Below are 26,242 nucleotides of genomic sequence, written 5' to 3'. Positions count from 1 at the left end.
ACCAAACCCTTCCATCACTGTCTTGATGTTGCTATTAGTGTGCCAATAGGGAACTTCTTGAACTACCCGTTTTATGGCAACAGTCTACTTGGTATTAGGAAAATGGCCCATCAGTCTCAGTTTGCCCTTGTTCATTGTAGCATAGTGGTGCAGCTTCTCTTCTTAAACAATCAGGAATAGAAGGGCCAGTGTGATAGTACAGCAGGTAGGCCTTGCATGTGGCCGGCCAAGGTTCAATCCCCAACATCCCATATGGTCCCCCAAGCCAGCCAGGAGTGGTCCCTGAGTGCAGAGTTAGGAGTCAGCCCTGAGCACCACCAATTATGACCTCAAAACAAAACAAAATATGAATAGGAAATAGCTGACCATCAAATCATGGTATTGGAAAACGTAGCAAACACACCTTTCTTTTGAAAGAGAGAATAAGTAGCACTGTTGCTAACTCCCTCTCGAGTTTTCTGCTGTAGAGTGTTTTTAGAATATTTATTTCTAAATAATTACATAATCTCCCTCAAAGTGTAACTAATGAACGATGGCAGCTATTTGCATTCACTTTACTAAATTCCTTTTCCTTCTTCCATGTCAGAAATAGAGATGTTGGTTGATGACCCCAGGGACCTGGAGCAGATGAAAGAAGAGACTCTGGAAGTCAGCCCAGATATGTGTATCTATATCACTGAGGACATGCTGATGTCCCGGAAACTGAATGGGCACTCGGGTAAGCACTAATGGGATGTTGTTCCTCTAAGGTAGGGGATGGTCCTGGACAGAGTCAGGTGCCTGAGAATATAAAGCAGGGAGCGAGGGCCGGGGAGCATTTCTATTAGGGACAGGCCTAGAATAAGCTTTTCCAAGTCAGTGTCATCGAGTATCTTCTGTGAGTGAAATGGAAGGGCCAGAAGCACCCAGGTGTAGGGAGTAGCTGCTTCACCCACACACTTTGGACAAATTTGAATCATAGGTTTTTTTCTTTCTCACTCTCTCTTTTTTAAGTACTAGCCGGAGAATCATATAATGTGTCTGGAGCAGGCTCCAGAGACCCTTTTGACTGGTCTCTTTTTTTACACATGAGGAAACCTGTAGGTTAGAGTGGACAGACCACATGGCTAGAAAGAGAAGTCAGGTTTGAGGTTGTTTTGTTCTCTTCATTCCCCTATCCCACACAAACACACACCACATACCATAACAGGCCCAGAAGTCTAGAGGGGAAAAATGTCAAAACAGTTGACACAAAAGACACTTTTAAATTCCATATGTGTTTAATCATTCTAAAAAATATGCATTCACTGTAGCCCGGTTACAGGATTATACCACATGAGACATATTGCTAACAAAAAGTGTTAATTTTTTTTTAAAGGGCAGTAACATGGATTTTATATTTAAACCTATCACTTCTGTGTTTGTCACATACCCCAAGTTAGTCAGATATGCCTTAGGATCCATTGCAGTCCAAATACCCTAGGTACTTACCTTCTGCTACTTTATCCTTTGGTTATGTGAAAGGTCATAACTGTTGGAGTAGCCCTCTATTGCCTTGCCAAGACCCAGAGTCTCTGACGGACTCTCCCATGTCCAGGTTCTGGGAATCAGAGATGAAAAAGACCCCCCCCACACACACACACACATACACATACACACACACAGGCCCCATCAGAAGTACAGATGTGCCCACTTGTAGAGCATACTCTGTAAGAGCATGTGTCAGGTTTTACTACAAAAAGAGTAAGAGTAGCAACGAGTATCCTAGTCCATGTTTTCCTATGGAGATTTGTCCCTGACTTAAAGATTCCTAGAAGATAAGAATCTTTCTAAGGACATACTCTCTTTCAAAGCAGTTTTACCAATCTTCAAAACATACATAGACCTCAGTTTGTTTTGTTGTTTTTACTATCTACATGTAAACCAAGACTGTCTTCACATTTCATGTTTAATCAAAGTGTCAGACACTTAAACTGTGCAAAGTGTATCCTAGACAACAAATTATCGTGGAATATTTATAAAGAATAAAGGGATAGAACATCCACCAAAAAAAAAAAACAGGTTACTGCCATGTCTGAATAAAAAGTACTTTACTCAAGGATCTTATAAGATAGGAATGCACTTATCTAAGAAGCCACTTTTTATTAAAGATCAGGGGCTTGACTTACCCAGTTGCTTTGTCTGCTTTCAGGAAAACATGAATCAGTGGTTTTCCTATATATCTCCAGTTCTTGTCATTGTTACCTTCCGAAACATTTTTACATGCCCCAGTCATGCAGAGAAGTGGCTACCCTGAATTTCTGTTTCTAAAATATTAGTAGATTGCCACCCAGCAAAAGGGTGATAGGGAACTCTTGTTCCTGAGATCCAGAATTGAATTTTCATGGGTCCTTCCATTTTGATCTTTTAACAGTAGGGTCAGTTGCTGGATGCACGTGCCACCATGTCCCCTTCTAGAGTGAAGAGCCCCTGTGGACTGTGTCTGAGTGCCTGCCCTCCACCAAGCCCTTCTTACGCATTTCCTTTGTAGCCATCCAAACTCTCTGCTGGTTAGGTGCTCTCCAGAGCCCTGGTTGGAGAAGATGAGGTGTCTTAGACCCAGGGAAGCAGGATAATTGGCCAGCATGCATGCCTTGTTTCTTGTCTGGGCTCAGTTCCAGTCCAGATCTGGGGAACTCTGGAAGCCAGAACACTCACACATTCCCACCCATTTTTCTTCCACCTCGAGTGGAATGAAACTCAAAGGTCATCTCATTGCACAGTTAGGTTACATTTAAAATCAATGTTATATGCAAAGTGAGGAGATTTCAGAGAAAAAAGAAGGTTTTTACTCAGGTAGGCTATCTACCACCTGAGTTACACTGAGATTTTCAGTTATGGTAACTATTTGACCTTCTGCTCTTGATAGTATGTCACATGCCTGGAAAGAGTGGTGAATAATTTTACATCTTCATTTTCTTTTTGGCCTCTGTATTTTACTTCAGGGTTGATTGTGAAAGAAATCGGCTCTTCCACTTCAAGCTCCTCTGAAACAGTTGTCAAACTTCGTGGCCAGAGTACTGATTCTCTTCCACAGGTATGACAGGAATTGCGTTTTTTCAATCAGAAGCTGAAATACAGAGTTTTAAATAGGAACTTACATTTATATTTACATAAATGAACAGATTTTAAAGTGTAAAGAATTGATTCTTACTAGAAACATATATTCTATTCAGAATTCCTTGCATTTTATTCTGAATTTATTTTCATTTTATTTGCTCTTCTGTTTATTTTTATTTTTGCATCAATAAATTATATGCTTTATATAATTATATATTTTATCTCTTTATGCAACTAGTCTCTAGTCTTCAGGCTTTGAGTTTTTTATGTGTTGTGTGTTTGTGTGAACAACTGAAGGTAATTTTCTTCTCTGTTGTATTATGGCAGAAGTGTTTACACACTGATTATTCCAGTCAGACTGAATTTTCAAAGTATGCTAACTAAAGTATTTGATAGCCTGTCAGATTTTTTAAATTTCAGAAGAGAAAGGTAAATTAAAATGCTTTGAAACTCCTGGTTGCATTGGATGATAAATAGTTGACCATGATATGCACATTTGTTTTGGAGTATTCACTCTTCCTAGGATCCTCTCTCTTTTCTTTCTTCCTTGCATGTTGCAGACTTTGTGCTAAGTCAACTGTTGCAGGGACCACACTTGACAGTGCTATTGGCAGCAGGGAAACACATGTCTCTCCCAGCGGTGTTGGGGTTGGGATGAGAGTTTGTAGTGCAAAAGATTCAATCCGATGCCTCATATGCAAAGGCAGTACCTGCCCCATTTTTCTCTCTTTTTCTCATTTGTCCCTTTTTTCTCTTCTCCATCAGTAACTGTAATATGACCACATTTATTAAATAATTTTCTGAAGACGTCAGTGTTAATTTTTACAGCCTGAGGAGCTCCAGTGCCGAACCTCTCGGTCAGAGCTGCTGCATTTAGCATTAGTTCTCACACTATAGAAATGTTTGTGGGGCAGATACGGGTCAGCTTTCATAACTACAAAATGGGCAGAGTATTTTTCCTCCTGATTAGAGGATTTGTGATGGTGATCTAACAAACTCTCCATGTAAAATCCCTTGGAGCCTGAAAAGATGGCATCAGAACAAGGGCTGTGAGCCTCAGATGTGCTACCAAATGAAACGTTATTAAGCTCAGGCCCTGTTCTCTCCTTCTGGTACTTTTGCCTACAGCAAAAGTTGTATCTTACCCTAACAAGGTTGGTCTTTGTGTTGCTCAGCAAAAGTTAGAGATGCAATGCCTTGTTTCCTTAAATAACTCATTATTTTCCATGAACGTAATTATACAGCCATTTTTTTTAACCTATTCATATTTTCAACCAGTATCACCTCTTAGGATAATGAGTTCCAAAAGTCTGCCCCTTGCTCTGTGGTGCATTTGACAGAATCCATCCTCTTGCAGTGCTCAGGTACTGCTTTTGAATCCCAAAGCCTGCCATGGAGCCTTTTCTGCTCCCAGAATTCCTTCTATTATTTTTCTAAAAAATTCTGATTTTCTAAGTGTTTTTGATTTTTTAAGATTTTTCAAGTCATGTTTCTTCACTTTTTCCCCCATTGTTCCTTATTTAAAAATGGGGGGACAGGGGTGGGAGGGATACTGGGATCAGTGGTGGTGGGAATGGGCACTGGTGGAGGGATTGGTACTTCAGTTATCATTGTATAACTGAAACCCAAGCACAAAAATTTGTAAGTCTACAACTGTACCTCATGGTGTTTCACTAATAAAAATTTAAAAGAAAATAATAAAAATGGTAACAAACCTTAGCATGAATACATTGGCATTCTGAGGTGTCCCAGCAAGATGAAAACCAGGGAAACAGGTTCTTCACCTATACAGCCTAATTTTGAGATTACTGCTTGATTTTTGAGGTGGTTGAAAAGGTTTCTATTCCACTCCTCTAGGCTCTTTGAATTGTTAATTTCTAGAATGGAGAGAATTATGGCATCTGCCTCACAGGACACAAGATTAAATGAATTAATACAGTCATTGTGTTTAGAGTGGGATCTACCATATAGTAAGGACTCGGTGTTAAATTGGCAGTGTTGGTTTTGGTGTTTTTCCCCACACAGCCAAAGGGCCTCTGGGCCCAAGGAAGCACACATTGGAAGCTGCTTTCTTACATATAATGACCCCATAATCCTTGCTGGCTCTGCACCCTATGGTTTTACAGGGAAATCATTGCTAAACTTCAGGTTTCCCTGTGCTCTGGAAGTTCTTTCAACCCTCCCTTCTTTTACAGACTATTTGTCGAAAACCAAAGACCTCCACCGATCGACACAGCTTGAGCCTTGATGACATCAGACTTTGCCAGAAAGACTTCTTGCGCATTGCAGGTCTGTGTCAAGACACAGCTCAGAGCTACACCTTCGGATGCGGCCATGAACTGGACGAGGAAGGCCTCTACTGCAACAGCTGCCTGGCTCAGCAGTGTATCAATATCCAAGATGCTTTTCCAGTCAAAAGAACCAGCAAATACTTTTCTCTGGATCTCACTCACGATGAAGTTCCAGAGTTTGTTGTATAAAATTTATCTGCATTGCAACTCTACGGGAAGCCTGCTGTCTGCCAGAGGCTATGAAAGCCATGGGTTCTTTCTCTATATATTTCATGTGCCATATTTTCTTCACCCCAAACATAGCTCTTCCTTCAGAATATTTGCAATGGAAATAAAAGCCTTGGGACTATGCACTTTAAGTATTACACGGAGGTAAAAAAGAACCACAGAGAATGTACAGCCAGATAAGTGCCCAGAAGTTCATGGATCCTTTGGAAGGAGATGTGCTTTACTTGTTACCAAGCCTTCAGAATACTGAACTATAATGTGTGTGCGCGTGTGTGAGTGTGTGTGTTCGTGTGTGTGTGTGTGTGTGTGCGCGCGCTCATTGTTTTGTTTCTTAATTCAGTGACACATAATGTCATTTTTATCATGTGGAAGATATTAGGTTATTTGTTTATAATTTTTTAAAATCACTCCCTCATGAAATGCTCAGTTTGAGGGAGGAGAGAGAAGAGAATCTCTCTTGGTGAAGAAACCGTTGTCTAGTATATAGCCATTGCCACCTCCTGGGGGCATTCCCAAAGTGAACACTAACAAAGTGGTCAAAATCATGTGGTTCTAGCAAGCCAAAGATATGTACATAACCCAAGCACAGCCCAGGGTCTAGAAGACGTGACTGAAGCAATAACCAGAAGACTGTGCATGCTGCGATGCCTGTGATTCCATACCCACCTGGTGCCATGCTCTCTTCCTGCCCTTCCAGAAAGTTCTAGGACTCAGCTGAGATTCTCAGCCAAGCAACGGATGATTTGTGCATTGTGTTTCTGTTAAAACTCCCAAATAATGTCTTAGAAAATATTTGTACTTGGCAAAGTTTTCCTGTTTTTTTTTTTTTGTACCATGAACAAATTATGGTGAGGCTAGTTGCGAATTAAGCCAAAATACCCTAACTGTACATGTGTCAAACATATATAAATACATGAGATGAACATCTTTCTATGTTTTTTAAAGCTAAGTGTCCATTCTGCCTTCCATGACTACTTATATGCACGGTGTTTCTTGTTGAATACGTGGGATGTGCTATTGTGTGATTGATGCCTACAGACAATCAGTTGGTAGTTATAGAGATTTTTTTTTTAATGACTTATTTTTTCATTGCTCTTTGGCATGATTCTCAACCCTGATTGCATTGTCGAAGTATCCGAGCATGGAAAGACTGACAGCCGGGGCTGTCAGTCTTTGCATGGAGATGCGGGTGGAGGAGCCTCACCTTGGAAGTGCTTCCAGGTGAGGCCTCTATGCAAGAGGGTTGAGAACAGCTGATCTAGAGGATCTTTTTATTTTGAATTAAAAATATATAAAAAACGTTCACATTTGCGAAAGGGCCATTTTTAAGCTGGTTCCTGCCGCTGCTGTAATGGATGCTTGATGTAAACAAGTCAGGAGAAGTGAGCCTGTTCGCCTTTAGCTGTTCAGGAACAGTGTTGCTCGTGTTTCAGGAGCGAACCTTAGCACAGTGTCTTTCTATGAGGTGTTTTTAATGGTTTCCTATTTTACAACATTTGTTTACCATATTTTGATATGCCATTTTTTCTATGTACCAGGTTTTATTAAAGAAAACTATATATTATTTTCTAAAGAAGTCGTCATATTTTTATACAAAATTCAGTTTTCTGGTAACAAAGAAATAGGTCTGTGGTGCAGCAGAACATGCGTTACCCACGGATGGGAGTCAGTATTATAAACAGAGGGAGAGCATGAACACGCTCTTCCTTACGTGTCCCTATGCGAACATGACTGGGCAGTGTATATACAGTAAGCCTGGTTGAATCTGTTTAACCTGACACGTAAAAAGGAAAAAGCGTTCTGGCAAATTCTGCAGTCACGAGATTAGTTTGCATTTGTAAACTGTGTTAAAAAGAACCAAAGTTTTGGATGTGTCACAGTATCTGCCTCTGTGAATGAATGAAAGGGTCAAGTGATGAGAGGATCATCTGATGACTTTTTAGAAGTCATCAGATAATTCACCATTTTGTTTCGATGCTTAACACGTTGACGCTGACTCTGCAGTTTGTGTTAATTAAGCCACAGCCCAGGGAGAGCCACTGGTGGGGCAAGTCAGCATCAACGTGTTAAGTGACCAATGCTCGTGAAGTTTGCATTTGAAGAGCCCAGATCCTGATGTGGTGCATTTCCTTAGCCTTTAGTATTTCTTATGAACATAGAAAAGCAAAACATACTTAATTGGGTAGATAGCCCTTTATACTTTATTTTCTTTCTACTTCAGCCAGATTCAGGTCTTCAGGGTTTTGCCAGTGTTCTTGGTGGTTTTTGCACACCTTTATCATTGGGTTTCTGAATTGTCTCGTGGGTTTTCAAAACAAAACATGCTAAGAAACATTTTTGCTTTTTTGATCCACTGTTTGCAGCAGAATTATATATATGTATATGAAAATCCATTTTTAGTATCTACATTTTTGTATTTGGAAATTGTTTTTAAAAATAAAAAAAAGGAAAAGAAAGTATAAAGCTGTTATTTATTCTGCATTTGTTAATATCCATTGCTAGTCAGTATACCAGTTTGGTATATATTGTTGCCTCTACATATCTACATTTGTTTTTGCAACCATGAGCTTTATATCTCCATAAACTGTAAATAATCCTTTCTGTGAAAGGATCATCATATCAGGATGGTACCAAAATTGTGTTAAAAATGCATTATTTTGTAATTATTTCTTATAGGCATTTCATGGTAAGATTAGCAATCAATAAAATTACTTTTTATTTGTCTGTAAGTTTTGTTTCTTAGAATTCTCAATTCAACCAGAAATGCTGTGTGAACAAGTTTTCTTTGTGTCCTTCCCTGCAGTGACCCACCTTCAAGAACGGCCTCAAGCCCAGTGTAATAGACTTGGGAGCCCAGCAGCCCTTGTGGCGATAGTGATGGTAGCACACTTCAATGTGTCAGACTCTGCACCAGCATGTGAGAACCTCATTTAATCCTCAGAATCCCATACGGCAGATACTGTTCTCAGTGTAGACATAAGCCAAGGCTCCAGGTGATGAAGTCTGAGACATTATCACAGCCATTTGGTCCCAAATCCTAGAATTCAACATGTTGTATATATTTTTTTATTTTTAAAAGTAGCTACCTTTTTGTTTATGTCAGGGCCTTATCCAGCTTGGTATTTGGGGGATGCTCCCTGTGGAGCTTGCATGACTATGTTATACCAGGGATCAGACTTGGACCTCCAGCCCTCTGCGCCATCTCCACTTCTTTTGACGCCGAAACGATCATCATTGAAGTGTTGAATTTCGTTCCAATTTAATAATAAGTGGTTGCAGTTAGAAGTATGCATTCAGAAGGTGAGGGTCACATTGCACAAACAGTAAAGCCCAGAGCTGAGAGTCGATATTCTGAAAACTTCTATCTCTGAAAGAGATCTTATGTTTCTTTTTTCTTGGCTATAAAATGGGGATGATTATTGAAAGGACTGTTGGGGAATTAAGTAAGGTAATTAATGATTAATGATGATCAGGGTGGGATTAGGATTTGACATGATTTTTCAAATTTTCTAATATTTAATTTTGGATAGAACTGAGCGATTTGGAAGCATACTGTCTAAGAGTTTTCCAATAAAGCATTAACTCATGAATTACCAGGGCATCTGGTAAATTGGAGTAAAGGAGAAAATAAGTTGAAAATAGGCAGAATGACTGCAACCAATGTGATCTGAACAACTGTGGTACTCAGCAGTAAATGACCCAGAGACCTGTAAACAGCTCTGCCTGGAGCCCATACCAGAGGTTCTGATTTGATTGGTTGGACCTGGTACTGCTTCCTGCAGTGATGCTACCATGCATCAGTGTGGCCTGTCACTGGTCTTGAGACAAACCCAGAAAAAGAAACTTATCTCACTCTGTGTGCTTCTGAGCTAATGTGATCCAGTTTTAGGATGGAATCAGTTTCCAGCCCGTTCAGGTACATACACTTTTGTAAAAACGTTACTCTTCTTTCAGTCAGGTAGCCAGTGAATTTTTTTTTTTTTTTTTTTTTTTTTTTTTTGTGAATTAAGTGGTCAGAGAGTAATCAGTTCAAGTTAGTCTCTGGACTCAGCATTTCAGAAAGTGCAAATCCAACTGTTTTCAAGAGACCTGGGTGTTGCTTACATGTGACTGTTGGACTAAGTTTGGCGGTGGAGATTATAGGAATATAGCAGAATATTGAAGAACCTCCCAGTCACTTTTATTTACCTTACATTTCTAATTGTGATTTTATCCACTCAGAGATATAGTGAAAACAAGTGGGCTAAATTTTAACCAGCCCTTTGATTCTTAAAACAAAACATGTATTTTGAATTAGAAGAACCTGATCTCTGAAAAGTCCTGTTCAGATGCTATGTAGGTAATGGAATTATATGCTCTCAAGAGATTAATTGAAAGTCTATAAACATGGCACAGCTATAATTAGCCACCTTATTACATAGTATGGGTGTTTACCCATCTGGTATCAACTGTAGTCAGTTAAGGTCTCAATTTATCACCATCATTACTGTAAGAGAGGATTTCAAAAGAACAGACAATTCCCAATTTAAGAAGGAAATATGTTCAATTTTGCTTCTAAGTTGGTTGCTAGATATTTAGAACATACAGACTATACTTTCCAAACTAACCCACAAATGCCTACTTATGCCAGTAATATTATTAGTGATAAACTTTTCTTCTGTGTGTTAATAGCCATCTATCAAAGAGGAGGCCCAGAGTATAAAGGTAGGTAAAATGAGCCTACAAACATGTGGACATCTTAGCCCCTCCAAAAGAACATTTCAATTTAGTTTTGCTTCTCAGTAAAACAAGACCAGCTATAAAATTTAAAAAAACAAAAAACAAAAAATTCAAGCAAGATATGCCCAAATGAATCAGCTGTAAGCCAGTTTTTATACTGGAGGTTCCAGGAGGGGTATTTCTAGTATACCTCTATAACAGACCCCAGTCCAGCCTTAGATGTTCAGCCTTAATCTCCACCATGGAGTAATCCACTGGAATGAACCCAGAACCACTGGTCAAGTTACAGTCTTCTTATGATCTAGAGGTGGGATGAAGAGGACAGTGAATGCAAGGGTGGGGAAATGTTTTCTTGCCATGAATCATTTAAATATTTACTTCATCATTCTCGGGCTGTACAATGCAGGCAGATAGGCTGGGGATATCCCAGGAGAATAATGTCTGTCATGCACCTGGACTAGGCCACATCATTTCATAGGTCTTACAGAGCCCATTGGCTGGACATTTCCCAAGCCTGTCTTAAGGTCTAAGTGGTGAAGCAGAAGCCTGCCAATCTTTTTCAGACTATTCATGTGTTAGTTATCAGTAAAGTGCTATTACAAGAGAAGCAAGGGAGTCTATATGAGGGCTTTGAAATTCAAAAGCAATATGAAGGACGGGCCAGGGAGTTGGCCCAGTGGCTGTGAGCACACAAACTGCAAGCTTAAGGCTGCACTAGGTGTAATCCTGGGAGCTCCACTGTTTGACTCTAGAACTTTGCTGTGATCCCCAGTGCTCCAAGCAATTTAGTGCTGCACCACAACCAGAATGTGCACAAGTTTCACAACTAAAGGAGTTTCACAACTAAAGGAGTGCAAACCTTGATGAGCACCGCTGCCAACAGTGAGTGCTGGAGATCTGTAGCAGATTCTCCACAAGTTTTTATCTCTCTGAGAGTGGAGCCATACACATGAGGGAAAAGCACATGGGACTGGGGAGAGAGCCCTGATAAAGGAGTAAGATGATTCTGCAACTTCTCAAGGGCCAGAACAGTTTGTATTTCCACAAGCTAAAATGAAAATACAATAGACAATTGTCATAAAGTACCGGAAAGGGAATTTTTTTCAATTTAAAATTTTTTTCAAATTAAAAGTTGCTCTGGTCTCGCCTAACAATGGTGAGAGAGAGAGAGAGAGAGAGAGAGAGAGACCTTTTTAGATATTAAAATTAAAATAAAATTCTATATTCACCCAATATCTCTTTCAAGAACCAAAGAAGAGAGCTGAAGAGAGAGTACAGGACTCGTGACACTGCCAGGCATATACTGTAGGGTTCCCCAAGCTCTATACGGACTGATCCCTGAGCACCATTGGGTATGCCCAATCTCCCCCTCCCCAAAAGAATCAAAGATGAAATAAAAACTTTTTTCAGGCCTTCTAAAGCTGAAAGAAGCAACACCAGAAGTTTTGTACCAGAAATGTTAATAGAAGTCTTCCTAGACCAAAAAAAAAAAAATAGATAAAACTATCTGTATGAAGAATGAAGAGTCCCAGAAGTGGTAAGCTTATAGGTAAATAAAAAAATATTTTTATGTAAATTATTGTGACAACTTAAAATAAAAGAATAAAAATAAATACTTTGTTTTATGCACAAATAAAAACATTTAAGTAAAACACTTCTATGTTTTTAATTTTTATAAATGACCATTTAAAACAAAAACAATGTTTTCAGTGTTTTGAACATATGTAAAAACAATTATGGTTCTCTGAAGAATGTGGGAACACTCCGTCATCCAAGAATAATGAGCAGACATAAAGAGGAAGTAGTTGTCTGAGAAAATGCTGAAAAAAATAATCGCTTACATGGCTCAACAGCTAACAATATTTGTAGAATCTTAATGGTAAGCACAATTATAATATTGATATAACCAAAAATATGCTATTGGAGGAGGGAATTCATACAGACTAACATGAGTTGGTATAAAAGTGCTATTGTCTCATCTTTTATAATTGAAAGTTTACAGTGTTCCAAATGAAAAAGTGTGATAAAGCAAAGTGTGTAAATATTTAAAAATATAATAATTAGAAATATGGAGGTCAAGGCCTGGAGAAACAGCACAGTGGGTAGGGTGTTTGCCTTATGTTGGCCAACCAGTACCATGTATGGCCCCCCAAGCATCAGCCCAAGTGATCTCTGGGTGCTGCAGAGCCAGGAGTAAATCCTGAGCACCACTGGGTGTGCCCCCTGCCGTGCAAAAAAAAAAAATAATAATGAAATAACAGGAAATAACAGTAAAGTTGGAAAAGGAAAGCCTCCCATCCATCTTTTTTTTTTTTAAATAAAAAAGAAAAAAGGGAGATTAGTAATCAAGAGTTGAAAATGTTAGTTCTGGGAAGGAAAGGAAGAAACTGCTACTGATGCTAAGGACTTTGAAATACATTTATGAACTCAGATTATGTAGCTGTCTTACCTTAAAACTAAAAAACAAAATGTTGGCTGAAGAGGTAGTGGCAGGATTAAGGGAGAGGCCTGGTCTTTGGCCCACATGAATTTGATCCCCGGCACCATATGGTCCCCAAGCGCTGCTGGGTCAACCCGCCCATGGCAGGTCTGAACAGCAGAGTGTCCTCAGGGCCTCACTGGCCAAGCATGGAGAAGCACTGCCAGGAGCCTCCAGGTCTCCCGAGCATAGCTTAGGAGCCCCCATTCTCTAAATCTAAGTCCCGGGCACTTAGTTGGTATAGTAGCTGTGTACATCAAAATTGCAAATGTTGGGGCCAGAGTGATAATACAGAAGGTAGGGCGTTTGCCTTACACCTGGCCAACCCAGGTTAGATCCCTGGCATCCCATATGGTCCCCTGAGCACCACCAGGAGTAATTCCTGAGTGCAGAGCCCAAGTAACACCTGAGCGTCCCAGGTGTAACCCAAACACCCCCACTCACACCCCTCAAAAAAAATAAAACTAAGCTGCAAATGTTTGCAATACTGTAACCTTATTACCTAAACTGTAATTTTTAAAAGTTTTCTGTTTACCACCTAGCAAAGGATGCTTGGAGGGCCTGCTCGGGATGGGAGATTGTGCCCAAAGGAGACTATAGACTGAACACGATGGCCACTTAATACCTGTATCACAAAACCACAACAGCCAAAAGGACAGAGAGAGAGAGAGAGAGAGAGAGAGAGAGAGAGAGAGAGAGAGAGAGAGAGAGAGAGAGAGAAAGGGAATGTGCCTGCCACAGAGGCGGGATGGGGGAGTGGGAAATGGGGTAGGGGTTGTGGGAGGGATACTGGGAACACTGGTGGTGGAGAATGGGCACTGGTAGAAGGATGGGTTCTCGATCATTGCAAGGTAAGCAAGAAAGTTTGTTAGTCTGTAACTCTACCTCACGGTGATTCATTTAAAAAAAAAGTTGTCTCTTTAAAAAAAATAGATTAATGGTGAGTGTTGGGGGGTTGGGGAGCACATCAAGTTTTGTTTTGAGGCCCAGGTTTTATCAATTCATCTGGAAGAACCATTCCAGGGGCAACAAGCCAGACATTTGGGAATAGCAGAGGTGGCAGCTGGAGTAGGTTGCTCCTTCCTGGCTCCTTCCTGGCAGAGGCAAAAGTCAGTCGTGGGGAAAGGGATGAGAAGGCTTCGCAGAGCCGCAGGGGAGCTGTTTGCACTAAAGGCAGCAGAAGGTGGGGGGGCCCTCTCAGCCCCGCTGCAGGCTGGAGTGAAAGTGACCTGGCTCCATTTCCTGGGCGAGAACAGCCAGCAGATGGGTGTCTGGTAACCCAAAGCCCTTCTTGAAAGCGCTCAATCAATTGCTCCACCTGGCATGTGGCTGCTCCTGGCTCGGGTTTCAGCTCTGCACAGGCCTCTGGGGGAAAGAGACTAAAAGTGGGGCAGAAGCCAGAACCTGCAGCCCCTGTTGGAGGGATGGGTGCAGGTCCAGAGGAGGTCAGGCTGGAAGCAACGGCTAGTTGGTCGGAGCTTGTTGGCCAACCTGTTCCCCAGTTCACTGTTTCCCACAGTGGGTGAGACTGGAATGGTGGGAGACTTGGGGGTGGCGGGGGGGCGAAGGAGCCTTGGGTGCAATGGGGGGGCATGTTGTTCACATAAGGAAGGGAGATTTTCTGAGGAGACACTGAGTGATGATTTTCTGAAAAGGTCACTGTACACTCAATCAGTTTTGGAACCCCCATGCCTAGTTCACTGCCTCAAAATACGATTCTGAGGCAGTCCTGGTCCAGATCACTTCTGCCAGTGCCTCACAACAGCCCTACTGCCTCGAAGATTTTCCTCTTTCTCCTTTTCCTTCTTCTCTTTTGGGAACCCAGCTGGCAGTGCTCAGAGATAACTCCTGATTCCCTATTGATTCCCAGCCTACCAGTGCTCAGGGGGATCATGCAGTGCCAGGGATTGAACCGGGGCTTCCCATATGCAGAACGCATGCTCAGCCAATCGAGCTCTCTCCCACCCTCTGCTTTCTTTTTCATTGACAGTTCAGATGCCAAAGGATGGTTCTGAAGCTCAGGGATAAAACCTTGTTTTTGCCAGGTTGGCAGTCTCTGTCCGTTAGGAATCCACCCTCTTTAGTTTGTTGTTCCTTTCTTTCCCCGCATTCATCTGTAGTGATAACTGGGAGGCTCAAAGACAAATACTCTTCCCCACTCCTGAACAGCCTCTGGTAGCTGAGAATCATGGGAAGTGGGGTCATGAAGGGCTGACCAGACTGTTCTGATTCAGCTCCTGGGTATGACACTCCAAATCAGGCACAATTCAGTTGTAGGAATGACAGGATTTGTTTTTGCCTTTGTGTTCCACTCCTGGGGGGGAGTGGGGGAAATTAGTGCAGTAGCCAGTCCGGGTGGTGGTGGGCAGAAGGTGGGAGGCATTGATACCCAGGGTGGAACTCAGGATCTTCTCACACACCAGGCAGGGGCTCTGCCTCTTGAGCTTCTCACTCACTGCCCTGGGCTCTGCTTTTGGATCCCTTTACTCTTACTCACTCATGTCCCACAGTTCTCTCAGAGTGGATAGGGAATGCTGGAGAGTTCAAAGAAACTTCCCCCAGCCCACTCCCCGAAGTGGGTGGGCATGAGTGGGAGAGATAGCTGAATGGAATGAGCACATGCTTTGCATGCAGGGGGCCCCCATTCATGCAGAGAAAACTGGGAGGCTCATGGTCCTAAGCACCACATGGTCTTCTGAGCACAGTTGGGAATGACCCCAAGCACTGAGCCTGGAGTCCTCCTAAACATTGCCAGATGGGGCACAGAAAAAGAAATAATAAGTAGACAGTTGTGGCTGGATTTGTTTATGTGTGTATGCACACATAAGGTCTGCTAGACTCTGTATTTTGGTTCTTGGCCCTCCACACGTGATTTCCCCACCTCGTTCTGGAATTTGCAGTCACAAGTCCCTCCCAATCAAGCTCATCCTTAGCCAGAATCTTAAAAATGTGCTTGTTGGGATCTGAGAGATAGTACAGTGGATAGGACGCTTGCCTTGTACACGCCCGACCTGAGTTCAATCTCCGGCACCCCATATAGTCCCTAACCCCTACCAGGAGTGATCCTTGAGCACAGATCCAGGAGTAATCTCTGAGCACTGCTGGGTCTGGTCACAAAACAAACTGAAGAACTTCCTTAATAAGAAGGCAGACTGGGGAGTGGGAGGGAACCTAGGAAAGTGGTGGAGGGAAGTTGACACTGAGGGTGAGATCAGGTTTAGAATATTGTATGTCTAAAATGATTATTGGCACAATTATAAATTATGGTGCCTGAATAAAATTTATTTTAACATTTAAAAAAATTATTCTTTTGACTTTGAAAGCAAAAAGTAAAAAGAGCTCTTCATCCCCAACCTTATTCCTTTCTTTGGGTGTGGTCAGGAGGGACTGTCCTACCCCAGGAGCACCTGAGATGGAGCAGCTGGCAGCAGGATGGAGCCTGTGAAGTTCATCTGAGTGCCCAAGCCCTGTCATGGCAGAGCTTCAAGTGAGAGCAACTGCTGAGAGCTAAGGCCCTCACTCCTTACCCCTCAGCCTGCAAGCCTCTGAGTGGGCAGAAAACAAGATGCTGCAGCCAATCCCTTTAACCCATTATCAATTCCACAGGGACAAACCGGTGTCTGCCTCTTAGTGAGATTCTTCCTCTTTCCCACGTACACACACACACACACACACACACACACACCCTGAGGTACCCAATTCTGATTCCTGTGGGGATCTCGTCCCACAGTAAGCGCCTGAACTTGCAAATCGGAAAGGGATCCCAACTGCGCCAGACCATGCTGGGCACGCGTGGGTGAGTTTGGGTGTCTGGACTCAGGTATGGTTTCGCGCGGGAGCAGGGTAGTGCTCTGAGAGACCTGTTTCTAGCCGCAGCCTGACCTCTGGTGGTTGGGTCCGGGATGGCAGCCTGTGACTCCACCAGCGCCCTCAGAGGCAACCGTGGTCTGAGGAGCCGGCCACGTGCAGGGGCAGATTTGCTGCAGATCCCTTGTTCTGGTGCCACGGCTAATGCACCTGGTGAATTCACCCTAACCCCACTCGGTGTCTGCAGTTGCCAACTTTAACTGCACCACATCCAAGGGGGAAAAGCAGACAAGAAATGGGCCCTCCTAGTAACATGTTCACTTTGTTTTAAAGGTGAGGAAACTGCAGAGGAAGCCCAAGGGTTAGGGTGCAGGCCTGGAATGCACACATGCACAAGCCCCCGACTCTTGCCATCCCGCGAGGCTCGCCCCTACTCCAGCACTGCTGGGTCTCAGCAGTGCAGCAATACTAGGGAGAGCACTAAAGGCTGAGTATCACAGAAAGTGGTCCTGGTGCCCCTGAGCACTGCTTGGAGGCTCCCTACCAGCCCCCTACTATGTATAGGCTACAGTGAGTAGCTGTATCTCTACTCAGAGTCCTGCTTTCACTCCAGCCTGGATCAGACTCTACCTGATGATGCCGGTGCCTGACCGCACTCACGACAGAGGCCTCAAGGCTGCCACCTCCCTCACCAGCGTGTCCAGATGTACAGCCCTGAGCTGTTCAACTCGCTAAGGTTCAGTTTCTTCCAGGATTCAAGTGACTAAACAAGCAGGTAGTATGAATAAGTCTCTCCAGCCATATACTGTTTTTCTTTTTTCTCTCTTTTTTTCTGGAGGGCACAGGGATTGGGAACTTTGGGCCGCACCTGGAGGTGCTCAGGGCTTACTCCTGGCTCTGTGCTCAGAGGTCGGATCCCTCTTGGCAGGAATCAGAGACCATGTTCGATGCCAGAGATGAAAATGGTGTCAGCCAGATCAATAATCTCTCTTGCCTCTCCTTTTTCTTTTTGAGTCTCTTTGATGTCTTGACATTAATGATGAAGGTAGCACCCAGTACCTTTGCCTTTGTTTGCACAACTGAAAATAGAGACTTGAATTTAGGGTGGCGTTCCTCTTTGTCTGGTGATAAAAAAAAAATGAGATTGTGTTTGGGAGTTGGAGCAGAGGTGTTCAAACTCAACAGAGTGCAGGAGACAGCTCGCCTTGCAGAATCCTGGGTCTAAACCCACGATTGGGTCTATGGGGAGTGGGTACCCATCCCATCTTCAGCTCATCAGGGAGAGAGAGGAGAGAGAGGGGAAAGAAGAAAGAAAGAGGGGAGAGAGAGAGCAAGAGAGGGAAGAGAGAAAGAGAGAAGAAGAGAGGGAAGAGAGAGATGGGAGAGAGGAGGAAGAAGAGGGAGAGAAGAGAGAGAGAAGAAAGAGGGGAGAGAGAGGGAGGAAGAGAGGGAAGAAAGAAAGAGAGGGAGAGAGGGAAGAGAGGAGAAAAAGAGAAGGGGGGAGAGAGCAAGAAGAGAAGAAGAGAGAGAGGGACAGAGAGGGGGGAGAGGGAGATTGAGAGACAGGAGAGAGAAGAGAGAGAGAGAGAGAGAGAGAGAGAGAGAGAGAGAGAGAGAGACAGACAGACAGACAGACAGACAAACATTGCGGTCTGAGAGCAGAGCAGGCCCAGACAGACTTGGGAACTCAAGGTTGGCCACTTAGCTCTGGTTCCTCCAGCCTCAAAAAAGGCAGCAGGAAGACATGGGAACCGAACACGATTAGGCTCTTAAACATGGTGCTTTTGGTGTTTGATTGGCCATGTGACCATCATCGTGGCCGCTCATCCATAGAGAAGTAGACATTCACTTACTTCTCACAGCGACTACACAAGGCAGAGCCACAGATCCCCCCATTTCTGGTGATGTTTCTACAAATACTGACTGCGCCGGAGAGGCCCCAGGTGACAGGAGCAGGAATGTGGGTCCCACTGATGCCACACTCTGCTTTCCTCCGCGGCCACCAGGGCCTCCATCTCTCATCCTTGCTACTCACTCCCTCTCAACGACTTATCTCACTCTTGACCCTGCTGCCTCTCATTCACACCAGCGCTGGGCCTCCCACCCTCTTAGTGCTCAGCTCCAAGGCCTGCAACTCAGCGCACCCTCCTTGCGGGGGTTTCCTCTCAGCAGCTATAATAAGCCTGTCACAAGGTTCTGCTCAGCTTCCCGGACCCGAGAAACACGCAGCTCAACCAAACCCGTCCCAGCCCAGTGCCCACCCCTCCCATCTCTGCGCTGGACTCCCACGCTGGCCCCGTCCGCGGGCATCCGGCTCATGCAGGGAGGAAGCTCATAGTCTCACTCTGGTCTGCTTCTCCGCCAGATCTACCAACATTGACTCCCACCTCCGGCGGACTCCGAAGCACTGAGTGTCTCAGATCTTGCCTGTTCCTGCTTCTCTTTTCCCTGCTTTGCCCTTCCCTGTCTTCCCAGTGGGTGTCTTTTCAGCACCTTTTCTTCCTACTTCTCTCTTAAACGGTGTAGAGGAAGATTCTTGAGAATTTTCATTGCATTTCTTTTTTTCATTGCACTATTCACCCACTTCCCCGGCTTTATTTTCTTATTTATACCTGTTACAAGCATATGGGTTATCCTTTTTCTAGAAAAAAAAAAGGCTATAATTATAGGAAGTTACTTGGTCTGCAAGATAAAAAAAAAAAGCATTAAGCATTGAATGTTCCTATGAATATGTACAGAGGGATTGAGATTAGTTGTTTTTATTTTATTTTTATTTTTTGGCGAAAAGTCAGCCTTACCAGTTGTGGCTTGAGAAAGAAAGTCCATCGAATTTTTCATTTTTCATCCAACTCCTTTCCCTCCCCCGCCCCCGCCTCTTTATTTTCTTGTTGGCACCACGAATTACAGTGCTGTTCATAGTCGTGCTTCAGGCATCGCAATGTTCCAGCACCTTCCCTGTGCCCTTTGTCCTAACGGCTTTGGAGTCAGGAGCTATAATAAAAATATGAACAAAGAGGGACAAAGCAAATCTGCTGCAAACGCTTAGATAATCCTCCAGCTTTCCCCAGTGCTGTATTTCTGCAGTACACCTGTTATACTGCCCTCTCAGAAGCTGCTTATGCTCTTCGATTCGTCCTTATGGTTTTAAGAATGAAGAAGATCCATTTGTGAAAGCAAATGCATTTTCATTCATTTGAAACACTCCAACTTCCGCTTTCTCCAGCTACTCTTCTGAAAGAAGAGGGTAGTGCGCCATCTTGTGGTTGAGATCTGTCATAGCAACAATTCCACCCTCAGCAACTCCTGCCAGGTCCTGCTCCAGAACAACAGGGTGCAAAATTCTGGGCAGGCTTCCAGAAAAAAGCAGTCAGAGATGATAACAGGGGAGATACTCTGGAGGTGGAAACGGTCAGAACTTCTCTAGAGCAAAGTCCCAAGGGATTTTTGCTGAAAAATCAATGGGATTTAAATATTTAAAGTAGGATTTGATCAGTTTCAATGTATATAAGATGGTGAAACAATGAACAAAAATCTCATTACCCTCCGGTTCCGTAAGACTATATCCCCCCTCCCTCCACTCTATCTGTCAGCTCTAATTCTGTCTCCTTCATTATTCGGGTCCCCCTCCAATAACCCCCAAGCAACCATTGCTTCGTCTCCTGTTTTTTTTTTCATTTCATTGATACAATTTTATATGAGGGAAATATGATGCATGTTCTGTGATTCCCTCCATCCCTCCCCTCTGCTGGTGTTGCGATACTGGGATATCTCTCACACACACACACACACACACACACACACACACGGCTGTAGTGGTTGCTCATTTGGTTGTGGTGCTCACTAGGTTGTGGTGCTCACACACCTGGCTGCAGTGCTCACTTTACTTTAGTTTTGGTGCCTACATGCATGTTTGCACCCCTAGCCACAGTGCTCATGCACTTTTTTTTAATACTACACTGACAACCAGAATTGCTTCAGTGTGGCCAGAAATTTTTGCAGTGGTGAGAATCTTAGAGAGCAGAGCTTCCCCACACACATGAAGAGCCACCAGGATTACATATGTGGTTGCACGGGGGATCAAACTCGCAGCTTCATGCCGACAAGGCAGGTACTGAGTCATCTCCTGGCCTCTGAGTGCCACTGTGTTTTTGTTTGGTTTGTGCACTCAGCATACTCAACTTGCGAAGTATTCCTGTTGTGTGTATCAGTAGTTTTGTGCCTTTTATTTTTGAGGTTAAGCAATAAAATATGTGAATATGTATGAAATATATGTTTTATGGAGAGATCATGTAATTTGGATTATTCCTATTTATCAGGTCTTTGATAGTAATTTGGATTATTTCTGTTAGTGGGCTGTTGCCAATAAAGCTGTGCTTGTCCTTGTAATGAACAGATAGTTGAGTGTGGGGGTGAGGTGGGGGGTGTAATCTGGAAGTGCTTAGGGGACCATATGCAGTGCTGGAGATTAAAACAGGGGTCGTCCTCAGGCAAGGCAAGCACCTTAGGTTCGGGGCTATCTCTTCAGCCCCCAATATATTTTGGTCATTTAAAAAATTGTTTGGTCTACTTATTACTAATTTTCCAAGCTCTTTATTTTGTATTTATTTACAACTGCATTTTTTTTAGATATGTGAGTCTTAAAATTTTTTAATTTTGTAGATTGTCTTTTCATCATCTTATGAAAAGTGAGGGTTCTAAATTTTGAAAAAGTCAATTGGTCATAGTTTCCTTCCCCTGGTTATCTTTTGGGAAGTCACATCAGAAAAGTGTCTTTTTTTAAAGAATGTTTTTATTGAAATCTATTTAGGAAGATGTGAGAGAGGGGAAAGAGAAAAGTGTATGTTTGACAGAGAACACCAGTTTCTCCATAAAGGTAAAAAACAAAGAAGCATAAAACCAAGAAAGTGAGATATGTATTAAAGAGAGAACATGGGTTTGAGGAGAAAGCACACATCAGAGAGGTCTTGTTTAATCAATGGCCGCAAAGATTTCCTTCTAGAGGATTTGTAGTTCTGGGCTCCATACAGGTCCATAATTGTTGTTTGTTCATTTTTACCGATGTGAGATATTTATTGAAGTTCGTTTTTTTCAACCTACTTGCTTCCCCCTACCCTCTACACATACAAAGGGTTAACCGATTATACCAAGGTTGTTTGTTAATAACTAATCTTTGCTCAAGTTTTCTTTGTACCTTTTTTTGGATATCACTTGGTCAAATACATGTAACCCCTTTTCTATAATTCCTACAATACAGGTTTGATGGTCTCAGTTTTGAGTCCCTTGACCTGGTATTGGGTCTCCCCATGGCCACACACATGCGTGATACTTGGGATCATTATGACTAGACCAGGAGGTGCTTAGGGGCCTACCTGGGCCCAGGAGGGAATGGAGACCAAGGCCTCCTGCATGCCAAGTGTGAGCTCCAACCCTCGAGTCATCTAGGCTATCTCCTCTGTTCAGGCTGTTGTTTCTTAATGTCCACATTTGGAAAACAATTGTTTCACTTTTCCCCTTAGTTTTTAAAGTTTTAGGCAGGAATAATCAATCTAGTTCTTATTATTCCATCTTGATTTATAATGGCAGAATAATAAGTCAAGATCTTTAGCTCCCTAACCCATGCTTTTACCATAAGAAGCCCAATATTAGGGCATGACTTTTAAAAATATATGTAGGAGGTTGGAGTGATAGTACACTGGGTAGGGGGTTTGCCTTGCATGCAGTCGACCTGGGTTCAATCCTTGGCCTCCCATATGGTGGTAGAGTACATGCTTTGTATGTGTGAAACCCTGGGTTTGATCCTTGGCAGAGCAAATAATGTTATATAATTTTATGCCTATTATTTCTTTCCATAATTACTCAAATTCTTACCTCCACTCCTTGATAAGACTATTACTACATATATATTCAAAGTTCCCCATGCTGAGTCCTATAGAGTAAATCTATAATTTCTGTTCAATTCCTTGTTAAGAAAAGTAAAAAAAAAATGATCTCATGGCACATTTAATTGGCAGTGGATAAGATGCTGTTCTTTCTGTAAGTTTACCAGTTAAATGACTTCCCAATACAATACATGAAAAAGACTTTGTTTTCTGACAAATCTCATCTCATTCTCCCACGGAAAGTGGAATCCAAGACTAGAGTTCTTGGTTTTCAGTAGAAACCCTTTTGAACAACCATCTATATTTAGCTTGACTTCATTAACATTTTGGAAATGAACCTGTTGCGAAAACTGATCTCAGGTTGTCCATTAAATAAGAAAAGTAGAAATTAGATCACAGAAGGGAAGGTGACAGGGGCCAAGCCAAACATAATGAAAAATGCTTTATTACAAATGCCTCTCTTTAAAAAAAAAGAAGCCCTTTAATTAAGATTTCTCCCTCCAGCAAAATGAGTTTTTATAGGTTTATTTCACTTTGTGCTTCCAGAAAGGACCATCTTGCATACAGAACATTTATTCTGCAGAAAGGGAAGGAGTTGAAAGGCAGAGCCATCAACGTGGGCAGACACAGCACACAGCAACATTCTGGATCCCGTGACTTCAATTTGTTTTATCTATTCTTCCCTTTGACAGCAAGTCTAAGAGATTTTGTTGGAGGGGATCAGGTGGACTCTGGATTTTATCCCCTTTAGTTTGTTGGTGGAAGTAGGAGCCTGAAAACCAGTACCATCGGCCCTCGCTGGCGTCCTTGCTCTGAGCTGCACATGATCGATAACTGCTCAGAATATTAATTTAATCCTCCACCTGACAGTCAGGGATCGCTGGAACATACAGTACTGACCCTGCGGCTCAGCTCTTTAGAAATGACTCAATTACACAGTCAGCACAGCTGCTGGAGCCAGGCTGCTGGAGCACAGGGAGAGAGAGAAAAAAACAAAACAAAACAAAACAAAAAAACCCCCATGTTTAAAGGGGAAACGAGGCACGATTAATTTGTGGTGAAACTCGTTAGGGCCTCCTGCTGTCAGGCTCTGCCAAGCCACTGAGCTTCATTTTTTTTTTTTTAAAGAAAATGATCGCATAACTTCAGTTTCTTTTATTAGTGGTTCTTGATTCTGCAGAAATAAAAACAAAACATGTCCCAGGACTCTTTAAAGATACCCCGAGCGTGACAGTGACTTCAAATGAGAGCTGGGTGGGTCTGCAGAGCTTTTGCCCTTGTCACTGGTAGAGTTGAATCTCCACTATGGAAAATCCAAAACAGCTCTTCTCTCATCATTTTCTCATCCTTTTTCTCTCTTCTCTCTCTCTCTCTTTTTTCCCTCTTCCCTCCCTTCCATTATTTCCCTCTGGCTACTGGAGTGAGGCTGAAAGTAGGGGTCAGGGACCAAATCTGATCTGAAACTCCCAAACCACCTGGACTTCTCACTCATTTGGAGGGCGGTTTCCATTAAACAGGTGGAGAGTGAGCAAAGATCAGTATGGCATAAGGCCAGTCTACCGGCTGTGGAATCATTTCCTTGTTTCTAAGCCACTCCTCAGTTCTCTGCTGTGAGGTGCTGAGTCTGGCCTCTCTGCTCTGTTGCTATGCTACCAGGGGCTTGGAAGGCTGGAGCAGAGAGAAGGGCCTGGCCTCCTATGTGCTTCCTGCTGTCAGCATCTCTCCAACAGCAGTCATTTCCCATGTTCTCAGAATCCTCTTCTCAAACACAAACTGGCACCGGTTGGCTGGCACCGAATTCCTCGAGGCCTGGGTCCCATTTATAAAGGGCCCTTTCTCTTATTTTCTGGGTTTTAATAAACACCTTTTCTTCCCCTGGTTCTGCAAGGCCTGAGGCAAGTAGCTGCCAAGCCCTAAACTGTCTCTCAACTGGTGCCCCTTGTCTCCTTTCCAGATTCTTTCTGCTCCTGGGTTCCCTTCTGCATTTAGAGTTGAGCCCCCCCTTTTTTTTGCCTCACTGTCCCATTGCAACAGTCATTTTAAATGACAGTGGTGAGGAAGAAACCTCCCAGGGTTGAAGAGATAATACATGGGTTAAGGTGCTTTCTTTGCTGGCCCCCTTACTTCTCGGTACCACATGTGATCCCCTAAGCACCACCAGGGGCCACTCATCTTTGACAAATGTCATTAAATTCCCACCCCTACTCCTCCCTCACTCCCGACTCTGTACTCAAACAACTCTATGAATCAAATATAATTGGGACCTTAAGTTGCATCTTTGGATGCAACTCTTGGGAACTCTTGGGAAAAGTCAGAAACTATTGACATACTAATAATTGAATATGCTATCCATCATTAAAAGACTTGGAAAACACGTGGCATAATGTAAGTAGATCTAAGAATCTCAGCTAAGTAAGATGGAGGTTAGTTATGAATATATTAATTTTAGGAATATATTAATTATATTCCTAAAACGATCACAGAATTAACACACTTGGAATTCATAGCAATAGCAAAGACATATCAGCTCTTGCATTTCAAGTAGAAATTCCATTTCTTTCTAAGCATAGCATTTTTATTCTACTTGTCGGGCTGGAGCAATAGCACAGTGGTAGGGCATTTGCCTTGTGCACAGCCAGCCCGGCCAAGCCAGGTTAGATTCCTCCACCTCTCTTGGAGAGCCCGGCAAGCTACCAAGAGTATCTCACCCACACGACAACGCCTGGCAAGCTACCCGTAATGTATTCAATATACCAAACACAGTATATGATATGCCAAACACAGTAACAACAAGTCTCAAAAAATGGAGACGTTACTGGGCCCGCTCGAGCAAAATTGATGAACAACAGGAGGACAGTGTTTGTTTGTTTTTTGTTTTGTCTGGTTGATAATTTATTTGGGCAAGAAGAGCAAAAAGCAAAGGAAGTTTTTCTAGACAAGATGTAAGAGTGTATCTTAATAACAACTTCAATACCAGCATGAACATGAAACTCAGTTAATGAATTTCCTCTTTAATGGGCTAGGTAAAAGAAGCTTACAATAATATTCTCTAGGTACCTCTGTTTCAGGCACTGTCGAGAGGGCAATTCAGGTCACTGCTTTCCAGGAGCTTACACTCTAGTGGAGAGGGGCGGGGCATAAGACAAAGAACCAATGAATAAATGAAACACCCATAAACATAAAAAGAATGGCAGGTGAGTACCATTATATCAGATGTGTACCTTGAATCGGTGAAAATAGATGATATTTGACCCCCATTTTTTTGACCTGTAGAATTAGCAATTTCCAATGGTGTCATGTACTTTTTTTTTGTGGAAGGATGAGCTTCTACAAATGTAAAGTCCCCTCCCTCTCTTGGAAAAGGCCGCATATGAGCAAAGTCCTGAATACAGTGGGGGAAATGATGCATGAAAAGTCTATGGGAAGAGAATTCTAGGTGTAAGAAAAGCAGTTTTCACCGTTGGAGGTGGGAATGCTGAGGGCATTATGATACAAGGCACAGCCAGTGGCCCAGTAATGATGCAGTGATCCACTAGGAGCATGGTGGGTCCAAGAATCAGGAGACAAGAGGTGTGGCAGCCAGAGACACATCATACAGGGTCATTCAGGATCTATAGATTGTACCTGAGACTATGAATTTTGTTGGGTGGATAAAAAGGGGGAGGTTCTAGAGGTGGAAAGATATGATTCATATTTTTATGAGATTAATCTCAAGAGCCCGAGAAAGGGGCAGGCATGAAAGCAGCTGCCCTGTTCAGAGG

The 26,242-nt window shown here is 42.8% G+C and overlaps 1 protein-coding gene across 1 annotated transcript in view; it reads left to right on the top strand.

The window, feature by feature from the left end:
* The window catches only part of FRMD6 (FERM domain containing 6), an 82,107-nt gene extending 75,768 nt beyond the window's left edge, over nt 1–6,339 (top strand). The window contains exons 12-14 of the mRNA XM_056133664.1: nt 587–718; nt 2,964–3,055; nt 5,274–6,339. Of these exons, the coding sequence (XP_055989639.1) occupies nt 587–718; nt 2,964–3,055; nt 5,274–5,558 (509 nt within the window). The 3' untranslated portion in view covers nt 5,559–6,339. The remainder of the gene's footprint in view (nt 1–586; nt 719–2,963; nt 3,056–5,273) is intronic.
* Nucleotides 6,340–26,242: the final 19,903 nt, after the last annotated feature.

The sequence above is a fragment of the Sorex fumeus genome, unplaced genomic scaffold (genome assembly GCF_029834395.1).
Source record: "Sorex fumeus unplaced genomic scaffold, SorFum_2.1 ptg000098l, whole genome shotgun sequence".
In the NCBI taxonomy this organism is placed as follows: Eukaryota; Metazoa; Chordata; class Mammalia; order Eulipotyphla; family Soricidae; genus Sorex; species Sorex fumeus.
The sequence above is the reverse complement of the archived record's forward strand: the minus strand, read 5'-3'. Positions and strand labels throughout refer to the sequence as shown.